The sequence below is a fragment of the Aplidium turbinatum genome, chromosome 17, assembly GCF_918807975.1.
Source record: "Aplidium turbinatum chromosome 17, kaAplTurb1.1, whole genome shotgun sequence".
Taxonomy (NCBI): domain Eukaryota; kingdom Metazoa; phylum Chordata; class Ascidiacea; order Aplousobranchia; family Polyclinidae; genus Aplidium; species Aplidium turbinatum.
Genome location: NC_137488.1, coordinates 8456387 through 8483325, shown reverse-complemented (window position 1 = coordinate 8483325; position 26939 = coordinate 8456387). Strand labels below are relative to the sequence as shown.

General features: G+C 36.7%; 1 protein-coding gene across 1 annotated transcript; it reads left to right on the top strand.

Moving 5' to 3' along the window:
• The first annotated feature begins 3048 nt into the window (after positions 1 to 3048).
• Positions 3049 to 23654, top strand: LOC145786356 (synaptotagmin-like protein 4). The gene is made up of 15 exons (XM_082598000.1): positions 3049 to 3155; positions 4256 to 4403; positions 8622 to 8686; positions 12465 to 12580; positions 15010 to 15127; positions 17115 to 17231; positions 17762 to 17904; positions 18138 to 18295; positions 18860 to 18955; positions 19279 to 19349; positions 20191 to 20365; positions 20816 to 20980; positions 21415 to 21593; positions 21916 to 22139; positions 22611 to 23654. The coding sequence occupies exons 1-15, from the start codon at positions 3049 to 3051 to the stop codon at positions 22718 to 22720; spliced, it is 1992 nt and encodes a 663-aa protein (XP_082454126.1). The 3' UTR covers positions 22721 to 23654.
• The last annotated feature ends 3285 nt before the right edge of the window (positions 23655 to 26939 follow it).

Here is a 26939-nt window from a genome sequence, read left to right as displayed (position 1 = left end):
GCCAGAGATGACCCTGGGCCAGAGATAGGCCCAGAGATAGGGCCAGAGATGACCCAGGGCCAGAGATAGACCCTGGGCCAGAGATGTACGTATACGCCGCAAATTCTATGCCGCAGTCTGCGGCGTAGACTTTTTGTTTACGCTAACGCTTACGGCCACATTTTTTTGGATAGTTTGCGCTTGAGGCTACGCCGTAAAGTTTTCGTGTTTTTTTAGCGCATAGCGTCATCGCATACTTTTTAATGTATTTTTTTTCGCTACAACACGCCAATACCTTCCAGCGCTGCAGTTGAAAGAATGTTTTCAATGGGCAAAGACATATTAGAACCAAAACACAGCAAAATGTCAGATGAACACTTTCAGATGCTTGTGTTTCTTCGTGGAAATTCAAAATAAACTTGTTTGTTTTGAGTGGTTTATACCGTGTGAATGTTTGACACCTAGCAAACAAAATTAGTTTATGCTAGTGTATGCGCTGACGTTGACACCGCCAACATTTTTTACAAGTTGCGTTGACGCATACAGCATATGGTTTTTCGAACGTTTGCGTTTACGCTGACGGCTTCAATATTTTTTGTATGCGCGTACATCACTGGGCAAATAGTTCTTTTCAAGGTGCAAAAGTACTTGTACTTGCAAACAAGATTGCAGATTAACTACAGCAGATTTCCATTCAACACAAAAACTCAAGCTTAACAAAACAGTTGCAAATATGCAAGATATATTAAATTAAACTAAAACTAATCTATATTTCATTGTTGGTTTGATATGAGAATGAGTGCTATTTTTCTAAAACATAAGATTGCTCAATTTTTTTCTAAGGTCATGCCAGGGATATTGTCAATGATTTACTGTATGTTGCTCATTTCTGTTATATGCTATATATGCGGTTTACATTTGGAACTTTCGAGTTTCACTTAAACCGTTTTAGTTTGCTAACCAAATGGTAAACCATTTTTTATGATTAACTTATTCTATAATGCAGACTTTAAATTAGCAGTTCTACTTGAAACCAGTATTCTACTACGAGTCAAGTTCCTATCATAAATTTGACAAAGCAAATTAATTCTTTGTTTATATCCAGGCTAACATCAGTCATTTTACACTGGTTGTATGAAATTGAACTTGATGGCAAAAAATAAGAATAATTCTTCAAATTATAATGTAAGTACAACTTAATGCTGGTAAGAGTCATTATTGTTTATTATTTTAGTAATAGAATACACCCTCCATTTAATATATTCTCAATTAGTAATGCTGAATGCGGCTATTGCCTTGCAAGGAAAAAAAGTTCTGCAGCTTAGCATTGTAACAAGCTAATATTTCCCAGTTGTGCTTTTGATTCTTATAAACCAACTATTTTTTATAACTTGTTGGTTGTGTTATATATATTTAATTGCATTACCAAATTGGTTATGTGAGTCACCATTATAAAACATAATTGCCCAAAAGTTACCCACATATGTAAAACATTACCCAAAATCGTAATGCACAAACTCTGAAACAGAATCAAACGTCAACATGTTGGTTCAAACTTTTCACTTTGCTCCAATCATTTGTATTGGCGAAAAGCAACTGATACTGTGATAAGAGAATGTGAGACACATGTGTACACTTGTACAGTGTACACATAAGTCCTTATCAGATTTACATTTTGAAACTTATTTGCAAAGTTGACTGGAGAACTCTGAGATCTTTTTCTTAAAGTAGTGACACATTTCTATTTTGTAAATAAATGCTTATTTAGTCACTGTCATTCTCTAAAAACCTTTCTTTTTCTTGTTTTGGTAAAATATGAATATCAGACAACATGATTGTAGAACTAGAAGTTGTATGTATGGCTTGCAGTTTTTTGCATAAAACTTTAAATTGTTAATTTAGACGAAATCAGTTAAGCGCATACTGCTTAAACGTATCAATGGTTTTATTGTATCAAAATCTGAAATTCCAACCACATCCTATCTAATGTTAAGCAAATAGGATTGGTTTAACGTATTCCACGTAAAGTAAGATTGCGGCAGACATTTTTTTGGTTTTAGTTTCATCTTAAAACACGGGAAAGTGGTCATTTCGATTTGTATGTATGGCTATGCGCAAAAGTGTGACATTAATGCATGCAGTTTGTATGAAGCTGCAGAGACTGCAGTAGAGACTTAAAGCATGCTTGAAACAAACACGCAGGCGGTCAAAGTTCATCTTGTGACATCACAGAGATTGTTAAACACAAAAGGAGTTCGATTGCTGTAGTTTGTGGGAAAATACTTTGATCATACAACCGATCTTTGACAATGCATTTAGTTGTGTAACAAGGCATGAATAAACTCCTCCGAGAGAGAGATATTTGTTCATTTGCCTTTCTAACACGAGTCAAGAAGAAACACAATTACATGAAAATTAAAATATAACAATAGAAAGATCTGGCAGCACTGAATCGGAATGGCCCGTTTCGGTGAGTCCGATCCATATTCAATGATTTTTTCAATTTTTTTTTTAAAATTATCGGATACCGTAGCCTAATTATCATTGCCGTTTTTGGGTTAGGGGTTAGAGGTTAGAAACTCACCGAATCAGACTCACCGAATCGGACTCACCGAATAGTAGCAGACCCGCACTGAATAACCTTGCGGTTAACCAGTCAAGGTGCTCCAAGTTTAATTAGATTTGCAAACAGTTGGATTATACCACACAGTTGTGAAGTCCAGTGCAACCAAATTAGCACACACGTCACACATATTCCTAACAATAACTCCTGATCATAATAAACCTCTTTTCTTGAGCGAATTGATTAAAAAATATCAAATCATATCAACACGTTTGGCAAATGGCTGATACGATTAACCACTTACTTTCGTCTGTATCACAAAATGTTATGTTTAAAAATAAAATTAAACTAAATGAAACTTTAATTTAACTAACTTCTTTAGGCTATTTAAATAGTTCTAAAACTGAAATGTTTCTTTGGTGTATGAAACACTTTTAATCCATGTTTACTGCTAAACTTATACAAAGTAATTTTACATTGTTTTTATTCTTTTACTCTAGGCTTGTATGGGCTCAGTGGACATTGGATTCTTAACTGAGACTGAGAGAGACATGATCATTGATGTACTCAAGCGCGATGAAAAGTTGAGAACATGTGAAAAGAAACGAGTCATGTGAGCATATACAATGTACATTGTTAGACATTTGTCAATTGTGTGTCAAAGAATTTATTTGTTTTTGACATTGAATTGTATTTTTCAATCAATGTTTGAAAGTGTTTATTCTTACTATCTTTTATTGTTTTATGCTGCCCCCCTGGTGTGGACCTGCCTCGGCCGACTTGGGTTGGGCTCAACAGAATCCGGGCCAGAGTCGATCGCTTCCATTCCAACATGCACAAGTGAGGTCTGGCTCCCTCATCGGCCTGCGAATGCGACGTGGAGGAACAAACTGCTGGCCGAGTCGTTCTTGAGTGTCCAATTTGCAGGGCACCAGGTGGGGCGCATGGCGTGGCGGCGCTGGACGAGGCTGCACTCACCTGGTTCTCCACCACCTGCTCTGAAATTTGGTCTAGTCTCAAACGAAAGAAGAAGATTGTTTTATACTTTTATGTTAAGCAATTGTATATAGAAAAATGTTTGTTTAGTTTTTACTATGTTTGTTAGATATTTTTTTGGGGTTTGTATGGTCATTATGTACAGTTTTGTGATGTTTTTATAAACGTTTCATAAACAGTCATTGGGATGTTGTTTTGTAGGCAGATAGGCTAGGTATTGAATTTTCATTTAACTTTCTTTTATGTTTTTCCTAACTGTGTTGTTTCTTAAATTCTGATGTATTTCTTTAAAAGGTAGCGTATTCCTGAACCTTAAATAGCCTATTACATTTGTGTCACAAAACAAATTTTTGATTTTTTTCCTGTGATTACAAAATTTCTATTTGCATTCCTGTCAAAAGCGTGATATGTTTTTCCTCTGTCGTCATTCACTTACCAAAGACTATCACACTCTTCATTCATATTTTATCATTTCTCCACTATACATGCCATCCCAACACCTTCTCGGGTGCATTCAAACCGCGTTCTGCACCCAGTCTCAGTTTTGCAAAAGGCGTTTTTTCTGATGTATGAATACTTAAATTTTATTGAAAATGTTTTTTTTGTGTGCATATGCTTGAAAATTAGATTTTTGATCAAAACCAGTTGTAGTCTTCACTCTCAAATTTGCGTAAAACTTATGTATTATTCTGTTATTGAAACATGTTTGTTCCTTAGTCAATTGAAGTGCGAGCTGCGTGACATTCGCCGGAAAGGAGCAAAAAAGGTGGATGTCAGCTATGGCTCCCATGTATGTGCTCGCTGCAACACAAGCACTGGCCATGTTCTTCACAAAGCTCATACTTGTCCTATCTGCAAGCATAAGGTTCGCACCTGCTTTTGATAAACTCTTTTGATAAACTCACAATATTATTATTGTATATACTTTTTTCAATATTTTTTTTATCAATATTTGTTCACCGAATGTGTTAAAGTCGTGCTTGTTTGTATTTTATCTTCAGACCAATTACATCATTTTGTATAATTTTTATGTATTGAACAATAAATGCTAAAGTAACTACAAAAAGTGCTCAATGCCAAGCAAAAAAGCCAAGCAGAGCAAATTACATTAAATTCAGTTACTATTTTCTAATAACCTCATTGTAGTTGTACTTGTTGTTGTAGTTAAAACAGGCTGTAGTGTAGAGTAGGGTGATTCAAAAAAAACTTTTTTCTAAATTTGATCAGTTTGGTTGTTTAGACCTGTGCATTTTGGACACGAAAAACACCTCGTCAAGTCTCAGGTCAATCGGTCGACATTTGACGCCCTAGAAGTGGACCCCTTTTTTGCCCGGGGCTCGAAAAGGGTATTTTTGCTGTATCTCGGTAGCCAATTGAGGTAGAAGGCTGGGACTAGGTTTAAAATGACCGGAATACATAACTTCCTATCTAACTTTAAGAGGAACATAGGGTCTATCTAGCTCATTTTCTTCATAAATCCCCTAAAACCGTTTTTTAGGTCCTTCGAAGGGGCAAAAATGGTCAAAATTCATGAAACCAGCGCACTTAGAGAGAACTTTGGTGATGTTTGGAATTTTGGTTGAAAGCCAAATAGAAATTCATTGCTAAAAGGAATGTTTTGATAGCATATGTTCCCTCTCACATGTATAGAAAAAGGGCATTGATAACACACAAATTATACAACTGTTAGGTACTGGTAAAACGTATTTAAATAAGAGATATGAGAAAATGAAACGTTTAAAAAAAATCAAGATTAGCAGTTTCATGTGTTCAGTTTATCAAGATGGTGTTTGCTCAGTATAAGGACGTTCACCATTTAAAGTCTTTCAAGAACTTTTTACTAGTAGTGTTAGCTTTTTTTGATGTCAAGGACTGTTTAGCTGCTTTTCTGACTTGACAACGATAAGCATACATAAGTTTGATAGCTTCGTTGATACCAGCTTCGCTTTTAGGGGCAGATTGTCTCAGTTCAATGTCAGTCACCATACCAAGAACTCTTTCAACAACATCATTTGTGCAGGGTATGTTCTGGAGAAGGCTTTGGAATAAAGCAAACTCTTCCATTTCACTCCACAATCTTGGATTGCTCCATGTCAAGCACTCAAATTGTGGCAAAACTTTGAATAATTCAAAAGAGTCACTTCCAATGAGATCAGGGAGTCGAGTAGACTTTTTTAACACAGGCATCTGCACCAAACCTTTCCCAATGACAGCACGTTTAGAACTTGACCTGTATGATTGTAATTTTTTCCACATTTGTACTTTAGTTGTCAATGGAACTCGATCACTCGCAAATGCTAAAACAACATGACGCTCTGTAAGGTACCATAAATGTGAGTTTAGCTTGTTCTGTGCAGCAACAGACATATCATAGAAGAGATTAGGATAGGTGGATATTTCTCCTTTGGATGCATGTATAACTTCATTAATACCATTCCACATTTCCAAATCGTTGACTGCTGCATCAAAGGTATTTGGTGATTTAAACCAGTACTTGACATAAAAGATGGTCAAAAATGAAGCAAGTGAATATATATTGTCAAGGTAACTGCAATGTGTAAAGCCTGTTACCTGAGATAATTGACATCTAAAAAGAGCAATTTGTATGGTGTAGATGACCTTGGCCATCCAACGTGCATGGTGGAATGCACCAGGAGCTTTGAAAGTGAAGTTGTACTCCTGAGGAAAAGCACCACCTAGGAACAGAACAGATAACTCAGCCAGTTTTCTGTAGTCCTCACGAATATTATTGCTATCTTCAAGCCATTTGTAAAGAAAATCGAGCACTGTCTCTTTGATACCATACAGTTTTCTGCTTTTTGAAGTAAATATATCATAATTTGCTGTAACAATTTCGTTCCAGACTTCTGCAAAGTTTTTGAATACTGCTTCGTAGGGAGATTCAGTATCACCATAAACAACAGTAGCTGCTCCACCGCATACCAACTCCATTACATGGTGTCGACATGCCATTTGTAAAATACTATGTCCTATATGATTTTGAAGTTGAACAGTAATTCCAGTTTTATATCCAGTGTTCACTGCAGTAGTGTCAAACACGACACCCAGAATGCGCTCTTTACAAAAACCAACTGTTTTCAATGACTCAATCACTTGTTCAGTTTCTTTTGTTGATCCACCATGGCCTGTAACGTTGATAACATCCACCAGCACTTCTTCATCATCATTCAAGCAATGTAGTACTACAGCAAGAACTGGCTTGTTTTTCCCAGTGTGAGTCTTCTTCTTGATTGTTTTGCCATCCCAGTGGAGCATCCAAACAGCTTTTTCATTTTGCAACAATTCAGTATTATCGTCATTTATATGCAATACTTTTTCTTTTCGAGCATGTTTTTTGTATCGAAGAATAGTTGATTGTGACAATGCAACATCATCAATATTTCCACCTGAAGCTTGAACTAAACATGCTGTGTATTTCAGTTGTTGTCGAGTACTGATACCATCAATTTCAGCTTGTAAACTTGCCCTTTTCAATGCTTCTTTACCAAAAGTCACTGTTGCAGTCTTCTTTTTTGCTACTGGAACATAATCATCAGATTTATCACATGATGAGATAGATGCTTCATATTCAGAGGAAAAGATAGCATTGAAAACTTCTGGTGGGCTAGATGAAGTTGAAGCAACATCAGTTTGGCTATTGACAAATCTTAGTCTTTTAGAGTTTCTTTCATCTCGTTGTTTCTTAGCAGATGCAAGAGCCTTATCTTGAGGTCCAATACCTCCATACCTATCATTGCCCACAAGTACATGCATATCCATCAAGTATTTCAAGTCAGTTTGAAACTTTTGTTTAGCAGACAAGTCTTGGGTTTGCACAGCAGATTCACTGAGATACTTCTCATAGGTGATCGGTACAACACGAAAAGTCATTTCACAATCTTTGATGAAATCATTCTGCTTCTTATTGATAGAGTCTGTCATCTTCTTAGTTCTATTAACAATTTTATTGTGATCTTGGGTGAGTTGTTTCCACCTTTTATCAATATTCAAAATGTCAAGGACCAGTTCATGCTCTCTCTTACATTTGTACCCTGCTCGAATCCACCATTTTTGTACTTCCACCACAGTTTCCTTTGCTGAATCCTTTAAAGAAGACTGCCTGCTTGTCTCAAGTTGGTGATGTTTGTGACGAGAGCGGCAGTTAAACAAGACATCTTCAACTGTTGGAGGTAGTGATCCAACATATGAAAAATCAGTGGCATTTAGACATCGATCGAATGGCCATAAGCGGGTTTCTGTTCTTGTTTTCATTGCCATCAGATTTTCAGGTTTTAGAAATCAAACACTTCAAGTTAATTACTACTTTCAAATTAATATACAGCCTGAGCAAATGAAAACAAATATATTTAAAGTTTATTGAAGTTATAATTAAGTATAAACATGGCAATAGGGGGTTGGTTTGTATCACGTCGTAGTGAATTTGGCTAAAAAATCAGTTTATTAAGGTTTATGAGGAAAATAAGCTAGATAGACCCTATGTTCCTCTTAAAGTTAAATAGGAACTCATGTATTCTGGTCATTTTAAGCCTAGTCCCAGCCTTCTACCTCAATTGGCTACTGAGATACAGCAAAAATACCCTTTTCGAGCCCCGGGCAAAAAAGGGGTCCACTTCTAGGGCGTCAAATGTCGACCGATTGACCTGAGACTTGACGAGGTGTTTTTCGTGTCCAAAATGCACAGGTCTAAACAACCAAACTGATCAAATTTAGAAAAAAGTTTTTTTTGAATCACCCTAGTGTAGAGGTTATTAGAATTAACTGAATTTGATGTAATTTTGTGTATTGTAGCTAGTCAGCTTCGATTTTGAGGTTCTTATCAGAAAGGAGGACCTTAGTTTGATGAGTTAAATGTTGAAAAACAAAATGGTACTTGCACATTAGTGTTATGTTGGTGTATATATATTCCTTTCGTATAATTACCTACAAGTGTCGAAGCACTACTACACTTAACGGTGAAATATATCACTGAAATTAATTGATGAATTTTATGTTTTGAAATGGTCCTCACTGGATCAACAAGCGTATCAAGAAAAATGTTTTCTTGTTTGTATTTTCTGTTTAGACCTGTGAAAATTGTCGAGTGTCTTCGAAAGACATGTGGATATGCATTGTTTGCTACAAAGAAAGGTAATTTCAATAACTTTCACGTTGCAGTACTTTTGTCTGCTTGAATTTTTTCTTGTATGTTGGGAAATGCATTATGTGTAACAGTGTGCAACTGTGCATACTGCATAGTGTTTGCCAGGGTGATTCCAACAATTAAATACAACAGTGTAATCTTTTTAAATAACCAACCTCCTTGTGCATAACTATAGCTTATGCATTATACAACATTAGTGTGGGCTACAATTTGTCCAAAATAATAAGATTTTAATTAATACAGTGATATATATTTTCACTTGGACCATTTTTATTTGATCCAAGAAAATTTTGACTATGGATTAGATACCTTTTCATCTTATTTTGACCTAGCCGTAAGCAACGATTTTTATATACCGGTACTGAAACTTCCATAACTCTGATTTATAGTGGAAATGTGACGTAAAGGCAGTTTATACAGCTGTAAAAAACTACTCACGTTTTGTGGTCAGCAGTCGATGAGCATCTCAATAGAATTGGGCGACAATTGTCCATTTATGCTACAAAGCAGATATTGTAGTCATGTTTGCAATAACATTCACTGGCATGCTTATAGCTTAGTTACGGCGCGCATTTTTATTGTGATGGAAAGGTGAGTTAATAATAATGAATCATCCTCAGAAATTTTAGAATTGGAAACGTTTACACCAATTTTAATGCATGTTATTCATGGCTTTTAAAAAATTGCAATTAAACATGAAATTAGGTCTTTTGCAATTGAAATTTCACTCAAAAGAGTCCTGAGTAACCGAAACAAATTTTGGTAAACGTTCGACGACCAACGACCTAAACTCGAATTTTTAAAAAACTTTTATTGACTCTAATCTTCACTTATCCTGTGTGCTTCATCAAATAACGTTGATACGGTCCTTGGTTGGTGGTCACATGCTGTAGTGACACATTCTATTACTATTTCTACACAATAAAGAATGTATTTTAAGATAAAGAGAAGTTTTGCTGTGAACCGCTGTTATGTTTTGTACGGTACTTCAAGTAAGTTTCGGTGATTTCATTTTTATGTGCAAATTTCTTAAAAAACTTTGCAAGTTGAATGGCCTCAATATAAGCAATTCTTTTAGTCATAGAATTTGTGAGCACGTAAATGTTTGGAATTTGTTTTCAACGTATAAAACTCAGCGATAAACCTAACTAAACAATTGTGTCATGCTATGACGTACATGCTTTTGTGGTCTGATGTGATTTCTTTGTGGATTACGAAGCAAATAAGCACTTGACGTGTTGCATCTTTTGTTGTTAAACATCACTACGTAATTGCTTTTTCTAACGATAATGCCTTTTTGTTGGTTTGAAATTCTACTCAAACTTTTTCAAAAAATTTGTTGAACGGTCCCCTTGCGATTTTTTCAACGACTCACGGTCCACCAAAAACTTAAGGCAAATTAGCGCAAAAACGGTAAATAATAATTTATTTATTACATGCAATTAAAAATGCACACGTCAATAAAATGGGTACACATGCTTAGGTGTCATCAGTTCTATGTTAGGTTCCGTTTGGTTTAATATGATCTTGATATTGGGCATTAAATCCAATATGTTTTGAGCTAGGTAGCCTATCAATGTGACATTGACTTATCTTTGACACCACCTGAGACAGAATGTTTTCCGATAGCTCAGATATTCTCCTACTCAAAGTGAGACACTTGCTTCAGCTTTTGACCTTCAGATTCTCCCAAAACGTTTGATAGGCTACAATAACTTGGCAACAAGGCAAGATCAGTTGTTCTCCGATGGTGTGAGGCTTCTTACTTCTTAGCGATAGCAATTTTTGTTGCAACTTCGTAGGAGGCCCTTAACCCTGCAGTATTTTTTTTCCATTGATCACCAGTGCTATCAGATCTTGACCTAACTAAACTATTACCTTGCCGTTTAAAAATATCTGCATCTTTGTTTTGAAAATCTGGATGATGTGTTACCAATGTCTTTTCAGCTTGCTAGGTTTTAGAGCAGAAATTGCTAAACCTTTACAGCATAGCACGCACTGCGGCTTTTCTTCTCCAGAATGTATCACAGTGAAGCCAAATTGAACATAGGAATCATTGAATCTTAATTTTTTTACTACATGTGTGCTTCTCTGTTTTTGTTTTATTTTGTGCTATTTGTTTTTTTGGGTTTTGTGGCCGTGCTAACTACTGATATATATAGCCTACTACATAATTTTTCATTCAGGCACGTTTTAAACCTTTCAAGGTTTTGCCACCTTTTCCCATTCGTTAACGTGCTGGTAGGTTTATATCGATTTTTGTAGTTAGTATCTTTTTCGTCCCGGACGCGTTAATGAAGAAAAATAAAATGATTGATGATTGATTTTTCGAGGCTGAGCCATTTTCACTTTTTGTACTCAAATTTAAGTTAAAAATCAATTAGTAAAGTTAAAAAGTTATTAATTTTTGGCTAATTTGACTAAGGCTAAAAAAGCTAAAAGTTCGGAAAGGCATTCAATTCAAAGCTTAAATCAGTAAAAGTAACCAGCCTTAATCAACTTCGCCTAACTCCTTTTTAGTCAAGTATGTTTCGTAATTCTGTTCTGATCTAGTAAACACGAGTGTTGTAGGCACCATGCACTCTTTGATGTCACAAAAGCGATAGAAACAAAACAATGGCTATCACAATATAACGAAATTAAGGCCAGGCTTAAAAAATTGTGTGGAGGTATGCCAAGCCAGCTTACTAAAATATATCTTTTAACTTTGGTTTGGAAAATAAGTTGCCTGAACATTTTTACTTTCCACAATTTTTTTTTCTTCGGGATCGTGTTTTTTTTTTGGAAGGTGCTTCGCAGTCCCAGAAAATTGTCTCGCGGACCCCAAAAGGACCGCGGACCCCAGTTTGAGAACCACTGTTCTATAACAATGTTAGTTACATAAATATAGTTTGCATTTCGCTTGTAAATTATACAATATGTATATGGGAGCTCGAATTGATTGAAATTTTATTTTCATCTGGTCAATCTTGTAAAGAAAATAATACTTTACGGCTACTCTTATTTATTGCCACTGACTTATCAAGCTCTTTAAAGATAAAGTGTTGCGTCGTTTATGAGGGTTATTCATTCACAACATATTTCAAATTCTGCCTGTGTGTCGTGGCAGTTGTGTGATGTGCAATGTGCTTGCTCGTATCTCATAAAATATTTAACAGATTCTTTATTATAGTCGTCATTTCATTGAACACAGTTTATATCATTCAAACAAACCAACTTTTCTTGATCTTTGACGTAATTTGTACCATTGGCCCCGAGTATTACTGTTATCGACTGCAGCTGGTGTACTCTGTGTTTCATAAAACCAGCAATACCGTTTCAATAATAGTTATAATCCCAGCCAGTAAATATATCTATTTTTATATTGATTCAACGCCTAAATGTACTGTTAGCTTATTACGTTATATAGCGTTGTTGCACGCCAAATCATTCAATGAAGAATTCATACTTTGTTTTTTTCTTCTGCGTATGGAAAGAACAACGTAAGTAAATCTGTTTGAACATTTTTTATAGATTTTCACGTGGTTTTCAGAAACACAGTTGATGATCTCATACGGTAAAGGACTTGAGAAATTGAACAAAAGTGCACTGAATCCTTACCCAGGCAGCAAATACCTCGAATCAATATAAAAAAAACGGTTGATGTGCTGTCTGGGTAAGTTTTAGTTTACACCGATTAAAATTGCTGTTGTAATACGATAAGACTAATTTGTAGCAATTCTGCTGGAAAAGTGGTAAGATTAACTTTTTACTTTTCGTTACCAGCAAAATTAAAGCCAAGACTGGTGAATGGTTTTTTGACGCCATGAGAGCGGAGCTGAAACCGATGGCTGATGGAAGCACATTGCTTAAACAAGCAGTGCTGGATACAAATCGCTTAAGTAAGTCTATGCTCGAACCATAACCGAGCAACGGTATCCAGACATCAAATCAGTCGTATTTTACATATCAACGTAGCCTATTTTACAACGTTTGCAGAAGTTGAATCAATGTAAGACACGACTGATTTACCACCTGGGTCTGTATCTTGCTCTGTAGAGCACGCAGGTATTTGATTTGCCATGTATAGTTGCACAGTGTGTGTTTTTTTAAGTCTTCCGAATTACTTTTTTTCAATGACCCGTGTAGTCGTGATAACAAAATGTCGATCGTGTGAAGAAAATCAATGTTCTTCTGATATGTTAATGTTAACAACCAATGTTATGCTTTGTGACAGTTGTGTAGACCTCACTTGTGGCTGCAAAGGCAATTCGTAATAAACTACAGAATAACTACAGACGAAACCTAAAAAGTTTAAAGAAACTTATATTGAGTCATCCACACACGTTTCAAATGTACAATCCGAGAGTTAATTGCTGTCAGGTACAAGTCAACATGCTTGATAAAAACTCTAGACATGTCCTTGGCGAAACCCACAACATAGCAGTTGCAATTCTGACTAAATTCTCTGCCACAATAGAAGTCTCTCCTCCCTCGGAACGTTCCGTAGCAACGCCAGAGATCAGATACACACCTGCCTCTTCCTCTGAATCGAACCATTCCTCCTTTAACATCTCACCAGGTTACCTTTAGAGGCGCCGCTTGGCATGAAGTGTTAAAATATGCATCGAAATACTAACATTGGTGTCGTTTGTAATCAGTGTCATATGAAGTGTTCAAGTGATGTTGCAGCTGCGTTTTAATTCTGTAGCTGACCTCTGAGAGTTCATTTGTTGCAATGGTGATCAAATGCTTACAAACTTTAGAAAGTATATGAATATTAAATATCTAACAACTATTGGCAAGTCAAAAAAATACTATTTGCAGCAATCTTCAGAATTACTGGTAGTGATATACAGTGTAATTTTTTTTGACATAAAAACACCCTAAAGTTACTGAATTATATTTAATTTGTCAGCATTGATTGCGTTGTCATTCCTTTGTCAGTAATCTTCGAAGCCATGTAGCAAAAGGTTGCGCTCCCTTGGTTTACAATTTAATTATATATTTGTTTTTAATTTTTGGCTGTAATGTAAAGCTTGTTTTGTAATATGATCATTTTATAAAAACCCAAAGCAATCATTTTTCTAGTTGATATGTTCTGGCAGTCTTTTCATCCTCCTGTAATTACAAGCAATTATGCGAGTACGTAGCCAGGAAATCATGCCCCCTTTTGTATAGATTCAGCGTTTGTAGACGTTAAGTCAATGTAAAATTGGATTGATTTGAAGGCTGGGTATGAGACAAAACTGCAAGGCTTGTATTTACAGTAGTTTAGCTGTTCCTGTTTTTCTGAAGTAAAGTTAGTTAGATCCTAGCTTTCCGCTTTTGAATGTATAAATTTGAACGCAACACTTACACACTTGGATAACATCCACCCTTGAGTAAAAAAATTTCACTTTCATGCCGGTACCCTGTTTGGTCCAATTACTTTCAAGTTTCAAATCTTCAAGCACCATAGTATACTGTAACATGGACTTCTAAATAGTAGCATCTGGACTGGAAACTCAGTGGGCAACAGCAGGCCAAACAGTTGGTACAACAGTTGGCCAACAGTGTCAAGATTACATTGTACTTTTGCTGTGAAGTGTTAAATGAACGTGAAACTGAATACGGTGTACGACATACTGCACACTGTGTGTTTCGGTTAAATTTTCAACTTTTCCATAATGTCCAAGGAAATTAGCACATTTATCGTGTATCTTGTACTCCTGATAAGCACCAGTGTATTGGAAGTTGTTCTATGGAGGCGAATTTTGCACTGTAACACACTTGCAAAGGTGCTTGTTGAGTGAATGGTGATACGCACTAAGTGCTATCTAGGCTACTAATTAAAAACAGAAATATGCGTTGTTTTAGAACTGTTTTTGGGAAAAATTCTTTCAATTGTAAGAATAATATTGATTTAAAAAAGTCGCACTTGAAGAACTGGTATTAAACCTTATAATTAACTTTTGTGATATTAATTTACAATGATTCTTGCTTCTGACTGAGCAAATTATAGCCTGTCGTGTGTGTTTATTTCACTGCTCTACCCAGTAAGCAAATAGTGTGTATTGAAGAGAGCTATCACCGATGATTCGCCGTTTTAGATGATGTAGTTGCATCTATCTAATGTAGCTGCACGTGATGGAATACAAAAGCATCTAAATATATAAAATATGTGATTGCCAACTCACACCAACGTCACAGCTATTTTTTACATCGTTTTACCGTCTAGCGACGTTCGAACAATGTAAAAAGAGCGACCCTTGCTGGCTGTGATGATTGTGTTATTTTTTTTTCAAACCAACTTGTCAAAGTAACTGTTTTATCACAACATTTTGTGCAGATTTATCTAGCATGGGCAGTATGGACAGCCTTCCGAGCTCTACAGAATCACACTCTTACTCACCTTACAGATACGGCCGGTCTGGTCCAGCTGAAACCGGTTCCATTGAATCTTTAAGGTATTTTATAAAGCTTTTTTTTATGTGATACTAGTGGTTAGGAAAACTTCTGAATAAGTTGGTAATGTAGATCTGGGGAAATTTAAGTTGAGAAAAATTAGCTATCGCGTGTCGGTTGTAGTCTTGCACGTTTGTTTCTTTGTTTTGCATAAGTATGCCATTTTACGTTTCGATTACATGATACCCTCTTCCGGTGTATACAAAAGAAGAGCGTACCATGTTGTTGAATTAAACGTTTTGTGAACAGTCTCAATTAATCTTTAACGTTTCCTGAAAAATATTTTTCAATCCACGATTCTTATCTATCTGACGAACTTTTAGCGCAAAACTAATGAACTAATAAATACAAAACTTATTACGATGTTATCATTTGTGAGTAAACACTTATGGGGTTTGTGAAGATTGTTTTCAAGTATCACAAACAAAATCTCTGAGTCAAAAGTACGAAATGTATCGGTTATCTTCTGCAATCGTTGGGCACCACTGTGTCGTTGTTTGTCGGCACATTTAAGATATAAGCTTGGGAAACTTTGTACCTGTGAAAATCGTCGAATGAATTGTTTTTTTCCGTGATTCAACACTTAAAGGAAAAGTTTGTAAAAGTATCAGTGCATAAGAGAAACAGAAATAATGGTTAAGTGCATTCAGCTTGACACCACTGTGATATAGGATGGGTACATACCGCACTTTGTGCTCTTGGATGATTTGAAGACGTGATGTTGCAAACGGGTTGACTGTGAACACTTCGTCTTCAAAAATAGAAAAATTAACATCTCCAACGTAGTCCGCGATTTTGTTGTTATTGACCTTTGAACCTGACGTCATCGAGCGCAGACGTCATAATTGGTCAAAGTTGTGTTTTTTGTTTTGTAAATTGCACTCACTGTCCAGTGTCCACCTACACAATATAAAGTTGACACGCAAAGAAAATGTAATTTTTTGTGAGCATTCTGGCAGCCGTGGGATTCGAACCCATGTCATCGAAATGTGACTGTTGTGTGTCGTTTCTGCTGGTGATTGATCTTTGTAGCATCGAACTTTACAATATATACAACACCACATATTTTTGACGTTTAAAGTTTGCTTGAAATTGCAAACGTAACTGTATAATTATTGTACTATTCTAAGTACAAAGGCTGGTTCTTTGACTGACAAATCATTCGTTTTACGCCTCCGACAGTGACAATAGACCCAGACAGCAAATCAACCGTTTTAACATCGTCATGTTATAACATGTAATAACAATGTAAAAAACGGTTAATTTGCTGTCTAGGGAGCTTTTACCGTTTGCCACATGCGTAAATTATGTAACTCCACACCTCACACCTTGCTGTGACGAATTTGAATTTGAAGTTCAATGTTCGTGTGTTGTCACTTGAAGTTGATAACTCAAATTTTCTTTTCAATAACAGAAGTTTTTTGACTACTATTTGTTTGAAGGTTTGCGTTGACTGTATGGTTTGCTAGGTTTCGTTATATTAGTGCTGCTTGACTTTTTTTTTTATTTCCCAGCTAGAAAATCAGTTCCTTTTTTTCATTCTGATTTACAACTAGAATGTGAACAAGAACTGATTTGCCAGCTAAGATAAATTGACTATCAGCTGGTAATTGGCAATTATGATTCTAATTCAGTTAGCAATACAGTTTCTACTGCCTTCAATTAACAGCTTGCATTGGTACATTGGCACAGCTCTTGTCTTGGTACATACAGTGGTAGGTTTTTAATTTGTTTTAGACTCGGGATTAGCTTTGATTTAACGTCAACAATTATTGAGTTTAATTGAAAAAAGTTCTATTTTGTACCAGTATGGCTGTGTTTGTTCATTATTTTGTGTAATCAGTTTTATATTTTTTCCAATAACCTTCAACCATCTGGTGACAATAAACATAAAGTCCAGTTGTTTACCAAACTCCTAGTCTCAGTAAACGGAAAACCCATTTAACTTTTTCTTCATGTTGTAAAGACTTTGTTACACATCATATTCAGGAGCTTGCGATACATCAACCGAGATTATTATTCCGACTCTGACCAATCAAATCGCTCTTATCCATTGTCTCCAGTCAGAAGCTCCGCCCAAAGCACCACGCCTTCGATGTCCAGAAGGTACGTAGAGTTAGAGGCTGTAATCTTGATCTTGTCTAGGCAACAGCAATGATAGGGAAATTGTCCGGTAGAAGTGTAAGCTTAGGTTTTCATGACAAAGTATGTTTGACTGAACCGAAGACAAGTCCTCTGTGACCCCCTTTCAAAAGCTCGGGTCGCAGCAATCGCATTGTAGGGTGTAGGCGGTCGATAAATCCACCAATATGCTGACTTTACTTTGGTCGTGTAGTGGTACGAACAACATTATTTTCAAACACATTACTGCCTACCGTTGCCCGCAACTATAACTGTTTTATGGCATACAGTTCGACAAAGATTGCCTACATTTTTTTCTACGTTTGCAAACCTTTGGTGTGAAACAAACTTTGTAACTGTATTGATCTTGGTAACTGTAGTGTTTTTATTTCGTCATGGCTTTGCGATTTGTAATCTTCAAGCTTACCGTCATGATTTGAAACACCCGAAGAGATTAGTGGCCTGAATCTTGAGTACAAATGGCGCAGTCTTCTCAACAACACTTGTATTTATAGATTACAATCACAACATGACCGAGAATCGTCACCCAGTGCTACAATGCCACGTATGAAGCCTTCTCTGAGTGGTTATTCCAACTCACGTGATTCGCTATTCCCGGATCACCTTTCCGTCAGCACAAAGTCAACTTCTGACCGAGGTATGCTTCGCCGTTGTGAGTGTTAAACTTTATAGAAGATGCTTTTTTATTGTAGTTTTTTTGCCGACATACCAATTCAGCTGTGTGATGTTTTTTTTTCAAACTTTTCAATTTTACTTTGTGCTTTATTCTTTTTTTCTACTTAGTTACATACCTACTTTATACTTACGATCACAAGTTTATATTGGTCTCATAATGGCTAAATATTAATAAAAAATTTTTATGGCTTGCAGACCCTTCTGACACGCACTTGCATCAAAGCGTTGATCATAAAAATGATTCAAATGCTAAGAAAAACTTCCACATAGCCGCAAGAAAATTACACAGCCAGAGAGTCTTGAGCCGGTCAGTTCCTTCCCTCGCAAGGCCTTCAACCACCCCTGTAATTGAGGTGAGGCATCCCATTTTCGGTGCTTGGTGACATCATTAAAAATTTTTGCGCTATTCGAGCCTATGTGTTTCCCAGGTTGTCATTTGAGGAATAGGAGCTTTTGAGGAATAAAGATCTGGAATGTGCAGTGAAATCATGTATATCTTTTGTCTGCTCTTGTTGTCCACAATAACTAGATTGACTGCAACTGTAGTTGCTTGGTCATAGACCCGGCTTACAAGCTTGCAAAAGAGCGAGATTTGCTGGCAATGATTTTCCAATTTTTTGTCATTTTACAAACAACAGCTATGTTTTCAGGTTGGGATTCCACTTAGGATGCATTAACGCAGGATTTTGGAATTATTTGTTAACTCCAAATTGAGAGTATTTTTTCGCTCGTATCATACGCGTATTCTTGATCTGTTCTGTGCCACTGACAATAATCATTTCTCCACGACGTATACTGTTATTCTTGCGTAGAAAATGGCACACTGTTGACTTAGAGGTGTTGTCCTCTGTTTGTTCTGTTTCGTTACTTCTGATTCAAATACAATTATCTCTATGTTTAAGACTTCTGTTTTGTAGGAAATAGGAAGACCCATGTCTATTCCCGAAACTCATGACTTGCGATTATCTGTGCCCCGTTCCCAACAGATGTCCATGTCGACTTCCAACATTGCGGTAAGCAGGATGAGTGCTGTAGTTGCGGTCTTCAGTGTGTAGCCTTTGCTTTGCAAACACGGCAGGCCACTAATCAGCTACTAAATTAAATCACTTTTACGTAGATTGAACGTCTGCAGACAGTGAATGTCGTGCATCGGAAGACCAATGACTTATTTAATCTCTTTTATTGAAATTTACCTGAAATTTCTGACTGTCATCACGTATAAAAGCGTCTGAAACATGGCATTGTGACCATCCAATATACTGTTTGCATACAGTTTTGAAAACAACTTTTGTTTTTGTCCGGTTGTTTTTCAACTTTGTCATGTTATGCTTTGCAGGAAAGCAGCAAGTCTGAAAGTCTTTCTCTGGACTCTGGTGAAATCAAATTTTCTTTGAAATTTGATTACAAGTAAGCTGACGTGGTATCTTATCCCGCAACGCAGCAACTGCAGTGTTGGAAGATAGCGTACTACTTTGTGTTAGTTTAGATTTTGTCTACACACTCGAGAGAGTATAAAAAAAATCTACAGAGCATCTTGAATACGTAAGGAATGCTTCAAATATCCTATGGCTTCATTTTCATCATTTTATTCACCTTATGACACCAACTATGACATTTGTTATTCCTACACAGCGGTTATGTTGTTGTGTAATATGACGGTTCTGAAACTTACTACCCTGGACGTGATATGATATTGTCACAAACTTTGTGTGATGATTGCAATATGCGAAATTAGCTTCCATGCTTAATAGGCCGTGTCTTATTCAAGCAACCATTACTAATCTGCCGACATTTAGAGCAAAAACACTTGTAAGCAGCCAACTTGAGAATGTAACTTTCTTACGTTGGTTTAGCATTTATGATGTTGTATATTAAACGTGACAAGGTCAGCATTTGCTGACGGAAATACTCAGGCAATGTCTCACATTCACGTCGATTAGTGTTGCTGAAAAATGTCTTGAGTTCAGCTTACTTAAAGAACACAACGAAAATCCCCTAGTTTAACTCATTATTGAAGCTCATGAACTGTGAAATCCCACTGTGAGTTAAATCTCTTTTGTGTTTTATCAGGTTAAACCACACTATTATTCTCAAGCTTTAGGTTTCGTGGTTTGTTGATAAATTGTAGCAATGCTGGAACGGCGCATTTCTTTTGTTCATCAAGTGATCCGCTATAGATTCGATAACGTGCCTCAAATGTTATTTTAGTATTCGGTTGCGCTTAAACATTAAAGTTTCGATTTCTCAGGGAAAACCATCTTCTTGTTTTCATTGCCGAATGTCGTAATCTCTCTTTCGTCGATATGCACCGAAAAAGTTGCGACTCGTACGTCAAGTGCTACCTTCTACCTGATCGAAGCGTCAAAAAGAAAACCTCGCCCAAGAAGAACACAAGATCTCCGAAATTCAACCAAGAGCTTCGTGTAAAAATCATTGTATTTTCAGTAATGCCATATGCAGAATTATTTCTTGACAGTTGAAGACTTGACAAAGCTTAAGTAAATAGGAAAGCACATGTTGCTTTCAATGCAGGATTGCACGTGCACAACCTTTTGTGTGTTTTTGCTCACCATCAATGTGCAAACGGTTATCAACTACTGCGGTGTTGCGTCTTTTTGTCACCCAGCCAACAAATCAACCCCTTTTTACATTGATTCAACGTCTTGCACAGTGCACACTGCACACATAGAATAAAAAAATAACTGATATTTTAACTTTATAGTTTTGATAAAGATACCATTTGAAAAGTTGTGGATTGACTTACCAGATATAAGTGCTTAATTTAACATCGCTTCAACGTGTGGCGACGTTGATGCGATGATAAAAGACTCTTTTTAGTTGGATTGTCATGTCAACAACAATTTCTACGACAGTTTCCCGTGAGCATGTCGGAACTAGGAAATCGAGTTTTGGAAATGTCCGTTTGGAATTCTGCAACCTTTTCAAAAAACTCTTTCCTCGGGCACCTACAGATCCCCCTCGATTCGTGGAAGTGGCAGTCTGCACCCTCCCCTCATTGGTACCCCTTAAAGCGAAAGGTAATTTCATGTTGACAGTCCTACAATGTTGGCACCTCCTCTTGGCAAGACGTTACAAATGAGAACTTACACTAAAATTAACTCCTTGATATACAGTACATTTGTAGTTTGACCCGTAAAGGACCAGTTACAAGCTCATTATTGACAACGACAGTAGCTTTTCGTTGATTTATTCTCTGCAAAATGTTTCATCATTTACCGTATACTCTGTTTGCATCTCTTGGAAGAGCGGATTTGTAGTATATAATCTCCGCTCACTTGAGTTTTCTCTCATGCTCGTATGGCGTCGGACATCTTACATAATCACAGAAAATCGTTTTGACAAAATCGTTTTGATACGCTATCTGCCGGTGTATCAATGCTGTCATAATGATAGTAGGAAGGCCTATCATGTTTCGCCGTGTCGTCAACTAACGTTTTTTTTTTTCCAGGAGATATTACAGTCCGGCGTTGCGCAATCCGACACTTACCGAGGAGATGTTGTGCTGAGTGTTTCGTACAAGTCTCCACAGCATTGTTTAAACAAACACGGCGAAGTGCATGTCATGGTGAAGCAAGCTAAGAATCTCGTGCCAATGCTACCAAACGGAACGGTGGAAGCCTTTGCCAAAGTGTAAGAACATCTTAACGACTTCTTTGACTGTTTCTCTTTAAAGCTCTCGTGTGAGTAATAGAGCCACGGTTGGTTCATTACGAGTTCGCTACTGTAGATTCCCTTGACTTGCTGTGTTTCGTAAGCAAATTTCCCATTACTTGTTGATAATTTCTGGGATTTTATTTTTTCTTAGGATTTTTGTGTTGATGTAACGAGGAATAAATCAGACCTGGTATGCTTATTGATGTTAGAAACCACCCAGCCAGCAAATTGTTTTTTTTTTTACGTGACAGAAAGGACCGGCTTTCGAAGCCTGCAATATCATGCATTTTTATTTTAGGTCCATTTTACCTGAAAAAGAAGTTCAAGAAAAAACAGTTGCCATCGGTGGAGGGGTTAGCCCCCTGTGGAACGCGAAGTTCCGTCTGCCCCTCTTGCACCGGCCGGTGGAGACGAGCGGTCTACAGATCACAGTGTGGCACAAGCCACGTGGCCATGCCACGGCAAGGAAGTCTCGGAAGTACCTTCTAGGAGGAGTCAGGCTGTCTCTGCTTGGATTGAAAGGTAGGCTACTGGTTCGATGGTTTTATTGTTTTAAGGTGTTGTTTTTGTTTTGCAAAATTTGACTTGTTCTGACGTCTGATAATATTGATGCAATGATAAACAATAGCTTCACTTTGGTGAAGTGTTGATTATTTTGTATCTTTTTGTTAGTGCTTTCTAGAAAGTTAAAACCACACAGGTTCCATGTATTATTAATTTCAACTATTTATCTGGCTTAGTGGATAAATTACCCGCGTCTAAGTCAACGGATGCGGGTATGGTACCCTACTTGGCCAGGTCAAATACCTTGTAAAAGGTGCACTAACCTTCCTCCATACTTTGCACAATATTGAGGGAATGGATCAGTACTCATGCTCATCAACATAGTTGCACTCAAATTATTGCGATTGGTACCGCGCTATTTAAAAATACGTTCGATACGTTTTCTGTTGACGAGTTCCAATTTTTCAACTCCGATTTTTTGCATTCCAGATGGAAAGCAGGCAACGGCGACAGACGATGAACGGTTGTTCTGGGAGAAAGTTTGCTACTCTCCAAACAACTGGGTGGATGCCACTCTAAGTTTGAGATCTCTACTGTGATGTTTGCATATTTGTCAAAACACTATTGAACAAACGCTATACTGTCCTTTAGGAGAATAATAACGTATCAGCATTTTTGTTTCACGTTTTAGAATAAGGGTTAACGCTGATATTTTTTTCCCCAAGTAACTTACGGATACTACGGAAAATATGACAAATACAAAACGATCGAAGCTATTTTTTTGAGCTGCTCCAAATGAATTATATTTTGTGAAAGCAAAGTTTTTTACGTAGGATTTAATGTGAAATAAAATCAAGTTTACAAATTTTGTGATGAAACGAAATAGTTTTGTGCTGACAACTCGACTTTGGCAAATTGTTTCGTTTTGAACTCAAAACGAAACGAAATTGCTCGCCGAAAGGTTTTTCTGTCTAGCAATTCTAGACTCAGTGTAACGAGAATTCCTTCTTTTTTGGTGCATATTATGTATGGAAAAGGTGCATATTATGTATAGCTTCTATTTATATCATATAGGCTTTGTATTTAAAAATGTTTTGCACAATCGTATCTAGTGAATTACTAACTTCTGCTGCAGTATTTTATTGGCCTTTTGTTTTTTATTGGACTATTCGAGTTAGGGTGTTTCAAAATTTCACCACTTTTAAATTTCAAAACGAGTACCTTTTTTTCTGATGGAGTTTTGGCCGCTGATTACGAATCTGGCATTATTTTTTCATTATGACGTCATCTTGAGGGTGCCCCACGCGATTTTTCGCGTTTTTTCAATATCTTGAAAACTACTTGGGCTAGACGTATGGAATTTGTATCAAATGATGCAGAATATACAATTTCCTATCTATACTTAAGAGTGTTTAAAGTCGTATCTGCTTCAGAAAAAAAGTTATTTGAGAAAAACACTTTTTTATTGTTTTTACATCCATTCCATATCTATAATCTTCGAGCTATATGACAATACATTGTGACGTCAATTCGGTAATTGGTAATAACAATGGTAATTGTTTGTAAATCAACGATGATAATTGTTTGTTGACAATACGGGTCTTAAGGGATAAAAACAATTTCCAATTTGAATTTAGTTGGTCAGTTTTAAATGCAGTATAAGCAGGGATATGGCATGGTTGAGATCTGTTGAGGTTAAGTCTCTGATAGTCTCGAAAAAGTTACTTGGAAATACATTACCAACGTGTAGAGAAGTTATAGAGCACTATCATTATATTCAGCAGCTTTTAATGGATACAGACACTAAATTTTTGAAGAAAACTCCAGGATTCAATGATATCAAAGATGTAGTTATGAATGACATAGTTCAACTGTGGGGAAGAGCCAGCTTGCCTGCTATCGAGTTGAGAAGTATCCATACAAAACTGAAGCAACTTATTCACAAGTTTGCTGTGCCAAGAAATTGAACTTATTTCAATCAGCGATGGCTGGCTCGACCAGCTCTTTGATATAACCAAGTGCCGGTGTGAAATACCAGATATATTTCAAACGTATAAAGGTAAGCTGATTTGTAGTTGCAGTTTTGACCACAGAGTTCCAGAAAAAGAACTTATGTTTCTGAAAGATCAAAGATCCGTTAGAAGAATGATTTTATCTTCATCCAAAGATGCACTGTTTAATATACACAAGCTGCAGAGTGTAATCAAGCTCAAGCGACGCACCACGGCGGAAGATGATATTGAGAACCCCACATCCAGTAAATTAAGAGCTACAATAAACGGAGGCCTATCCAATTCTAAAGTTTTGTTCAATTCGTCGAGACCGCGCCAGTTCGATTTAAATATAAATTCTAATGAGAGCAATGATGATGTTTTGGAAGCAGAGACGAGTGATAATGTTAGGGACACGTCAACCTATTTCGACCTGGATTACCAACCTGCTCCCAAGCATCTTGCAGGAGGAAAAGCTTACCTTAAAAAACGTTCATTTTCGATCAGTACCAGTGACTGTGTTAAAGCAGACCGTCGTTTAGTGTCGATTCGCCAACAATCCGATCTGCAGCGATCAACTGTTGGAGAAAAAAATATTTCTGCTTCGCCAACAACTGTACTTCGAAAGCGCGAGCAGTGTCGACTTGAAGCTTTAAATCAATGTGAGTAAGAGCTGAAACATGCTAAAGCAATTCAATTATGCTATGATGGAATAATCATAAACAAAATGGACAGGTACATCTTTTTGGGACAATTTGTGGATACAGGAGTCAAGTGTGAAAAAGTTATAGCTGTGAAAACTTTTTTGGAAGGAATTTCGGTAACTTCTCAGACCATTTTTAACTGTGTTACCGAGCAAATTTGTGAGGATACTTTAAGTAAAATATATTCAGTTATGTCAGATACTACTGCATTAAACACAGGGAAAAAATCTGGTATAAATAAGTGCCTGGCCGATTTCTTCATGGAACGGCATGGTCGAGGCATCCACACATTGGAATGCTTATTTCATGTTAATGAAATATATTTCACTCATGTCATCTAAAAAATCGAAAATCAAAATTGTAATTGTCATATAGCTCGAAGATTATGGATATGGATATAAAAACAATAAAAAGGTGTTTTTCTCAAATTACTTTTTTTCTGAAGCAGATACGACTTTAAACTCTCGTAAGTATAGATAGGAAATCGTATATTCTGCATCATTTGATACAAATTCCATACGTCTAGCCCAAGTAGTTTTCGAGATATTAAAAAAACGCGAAAAATCGTGAAAAATCGCGTGGGGCACCCTCAAGATGACGTCATAATGAAAAAATAATGCCAGATTCGTAATCAGCGGCCAAAACTCCATCAGAAAAAAAGGTACTCGTTTTGAAATTTAAAAGTGGTGAAATTTTGAAACACCCTACATTCGTATGTTCCATAATCTGTCTTGCCCCTCGATTTCAATATCTGTTAATCGGAAACTATAATTTTGTAATAATAGGACGTTGATTTTCTGCTACTTTAAAATCGCTTTCTGACCTTTTTTTAAAAACACTCCAATGAAATTATGTGGCAATTATGCAGTACGATCAAATCCTATTTTTTTTTCTGAATGTTTTTAATTTCATTCTTTTAATGTTAATTTAAGTGAAAACGCTTAGTTTACTGTACCATTACGCTTTCATTCTGTCCAGCAACGCGTTTCGATTGCAGTAATTATTAAGAATAAGCAGCTAGCAAGATATGCCATTTTGACATCGATGTAAACATACATCTTCGTAGCTGGAGTTAGTTAGATTGGTACAGTAGTCCCCGTTTATTAAGCCCACCCCGGGACCGGACAATTTTGGAAGCAGATGACTATTCTCTGCCACTTCTATACATTCAGTAATTCTGGACCGGACCAAATTGGACTTAATAAGCGGGTGTGCCTAGTAACGGTGGGCAGAATAAACGGAACTACAGCACTAACATTGTTGCGAACGAAAGTGATAAATGTTGAAACCGTTGCACAGTCTGCTAACATCCACTTGTGCTACAATCAACCACTAAATGGGTCATCAACACGCAGTTTTGAGGTATTACAAATGTTTTGAATTTTTACTTATTTGCGCATAAACATAAGTCTTCATATGAATTCGTTCTGCCACACTGGAATTGGGCTCCATGGCACGATACAGCTTGAAGTGCTTGCTACTAAAGTCCGTTATTGTCACGTGATTAAACGATTTTGAAGCGCTGCCTCATCCATACCGAATATACTTTCACAACACCACCGTTTGGAAACGGCTCGAAATATTAGTGACACGTTTTCAATACTTTAACGTCGTATACAAAACCGCGATAATTTTTCTGGAAATTTATATACAAAAGCTTCTCACTGAAATGCAAATACTTTTATAGCATTTTTTAAGGGACTGTTCTACATCTGACATGACAGGATGCTTCCATGGAAGTCGCCCAATCACCATATTGCATTATATGGGAGAGTAGTTGCGAAGAAAAGCGCTAAAATGACAACATATTATCTTGGAACAGCGTCTTACAGTACAAAATAAAGGAGTGGTGCTACAGTATGTTCAGTTGTTCACGTTTAGAGTGGTGCTTTCCAGTGAAATGACGGTTGAACTGTTTTTTTTGCTCGCAGTGCACTGTCAAGAGTCCGTTTATTGTGCAACAATTTTGACGCTTCCATGTCTTTACTTGAGCATGATAAAAAGTACTAATGTTTTAACTGGCAGAATGCATTCTGTTTTTTACGTTGATTTGTTGTCTAAAGACGTTGTTGGATCGTTTCAGTGCCAACTGATTTATCTTTTTTATCGTTAACTGTAAATGC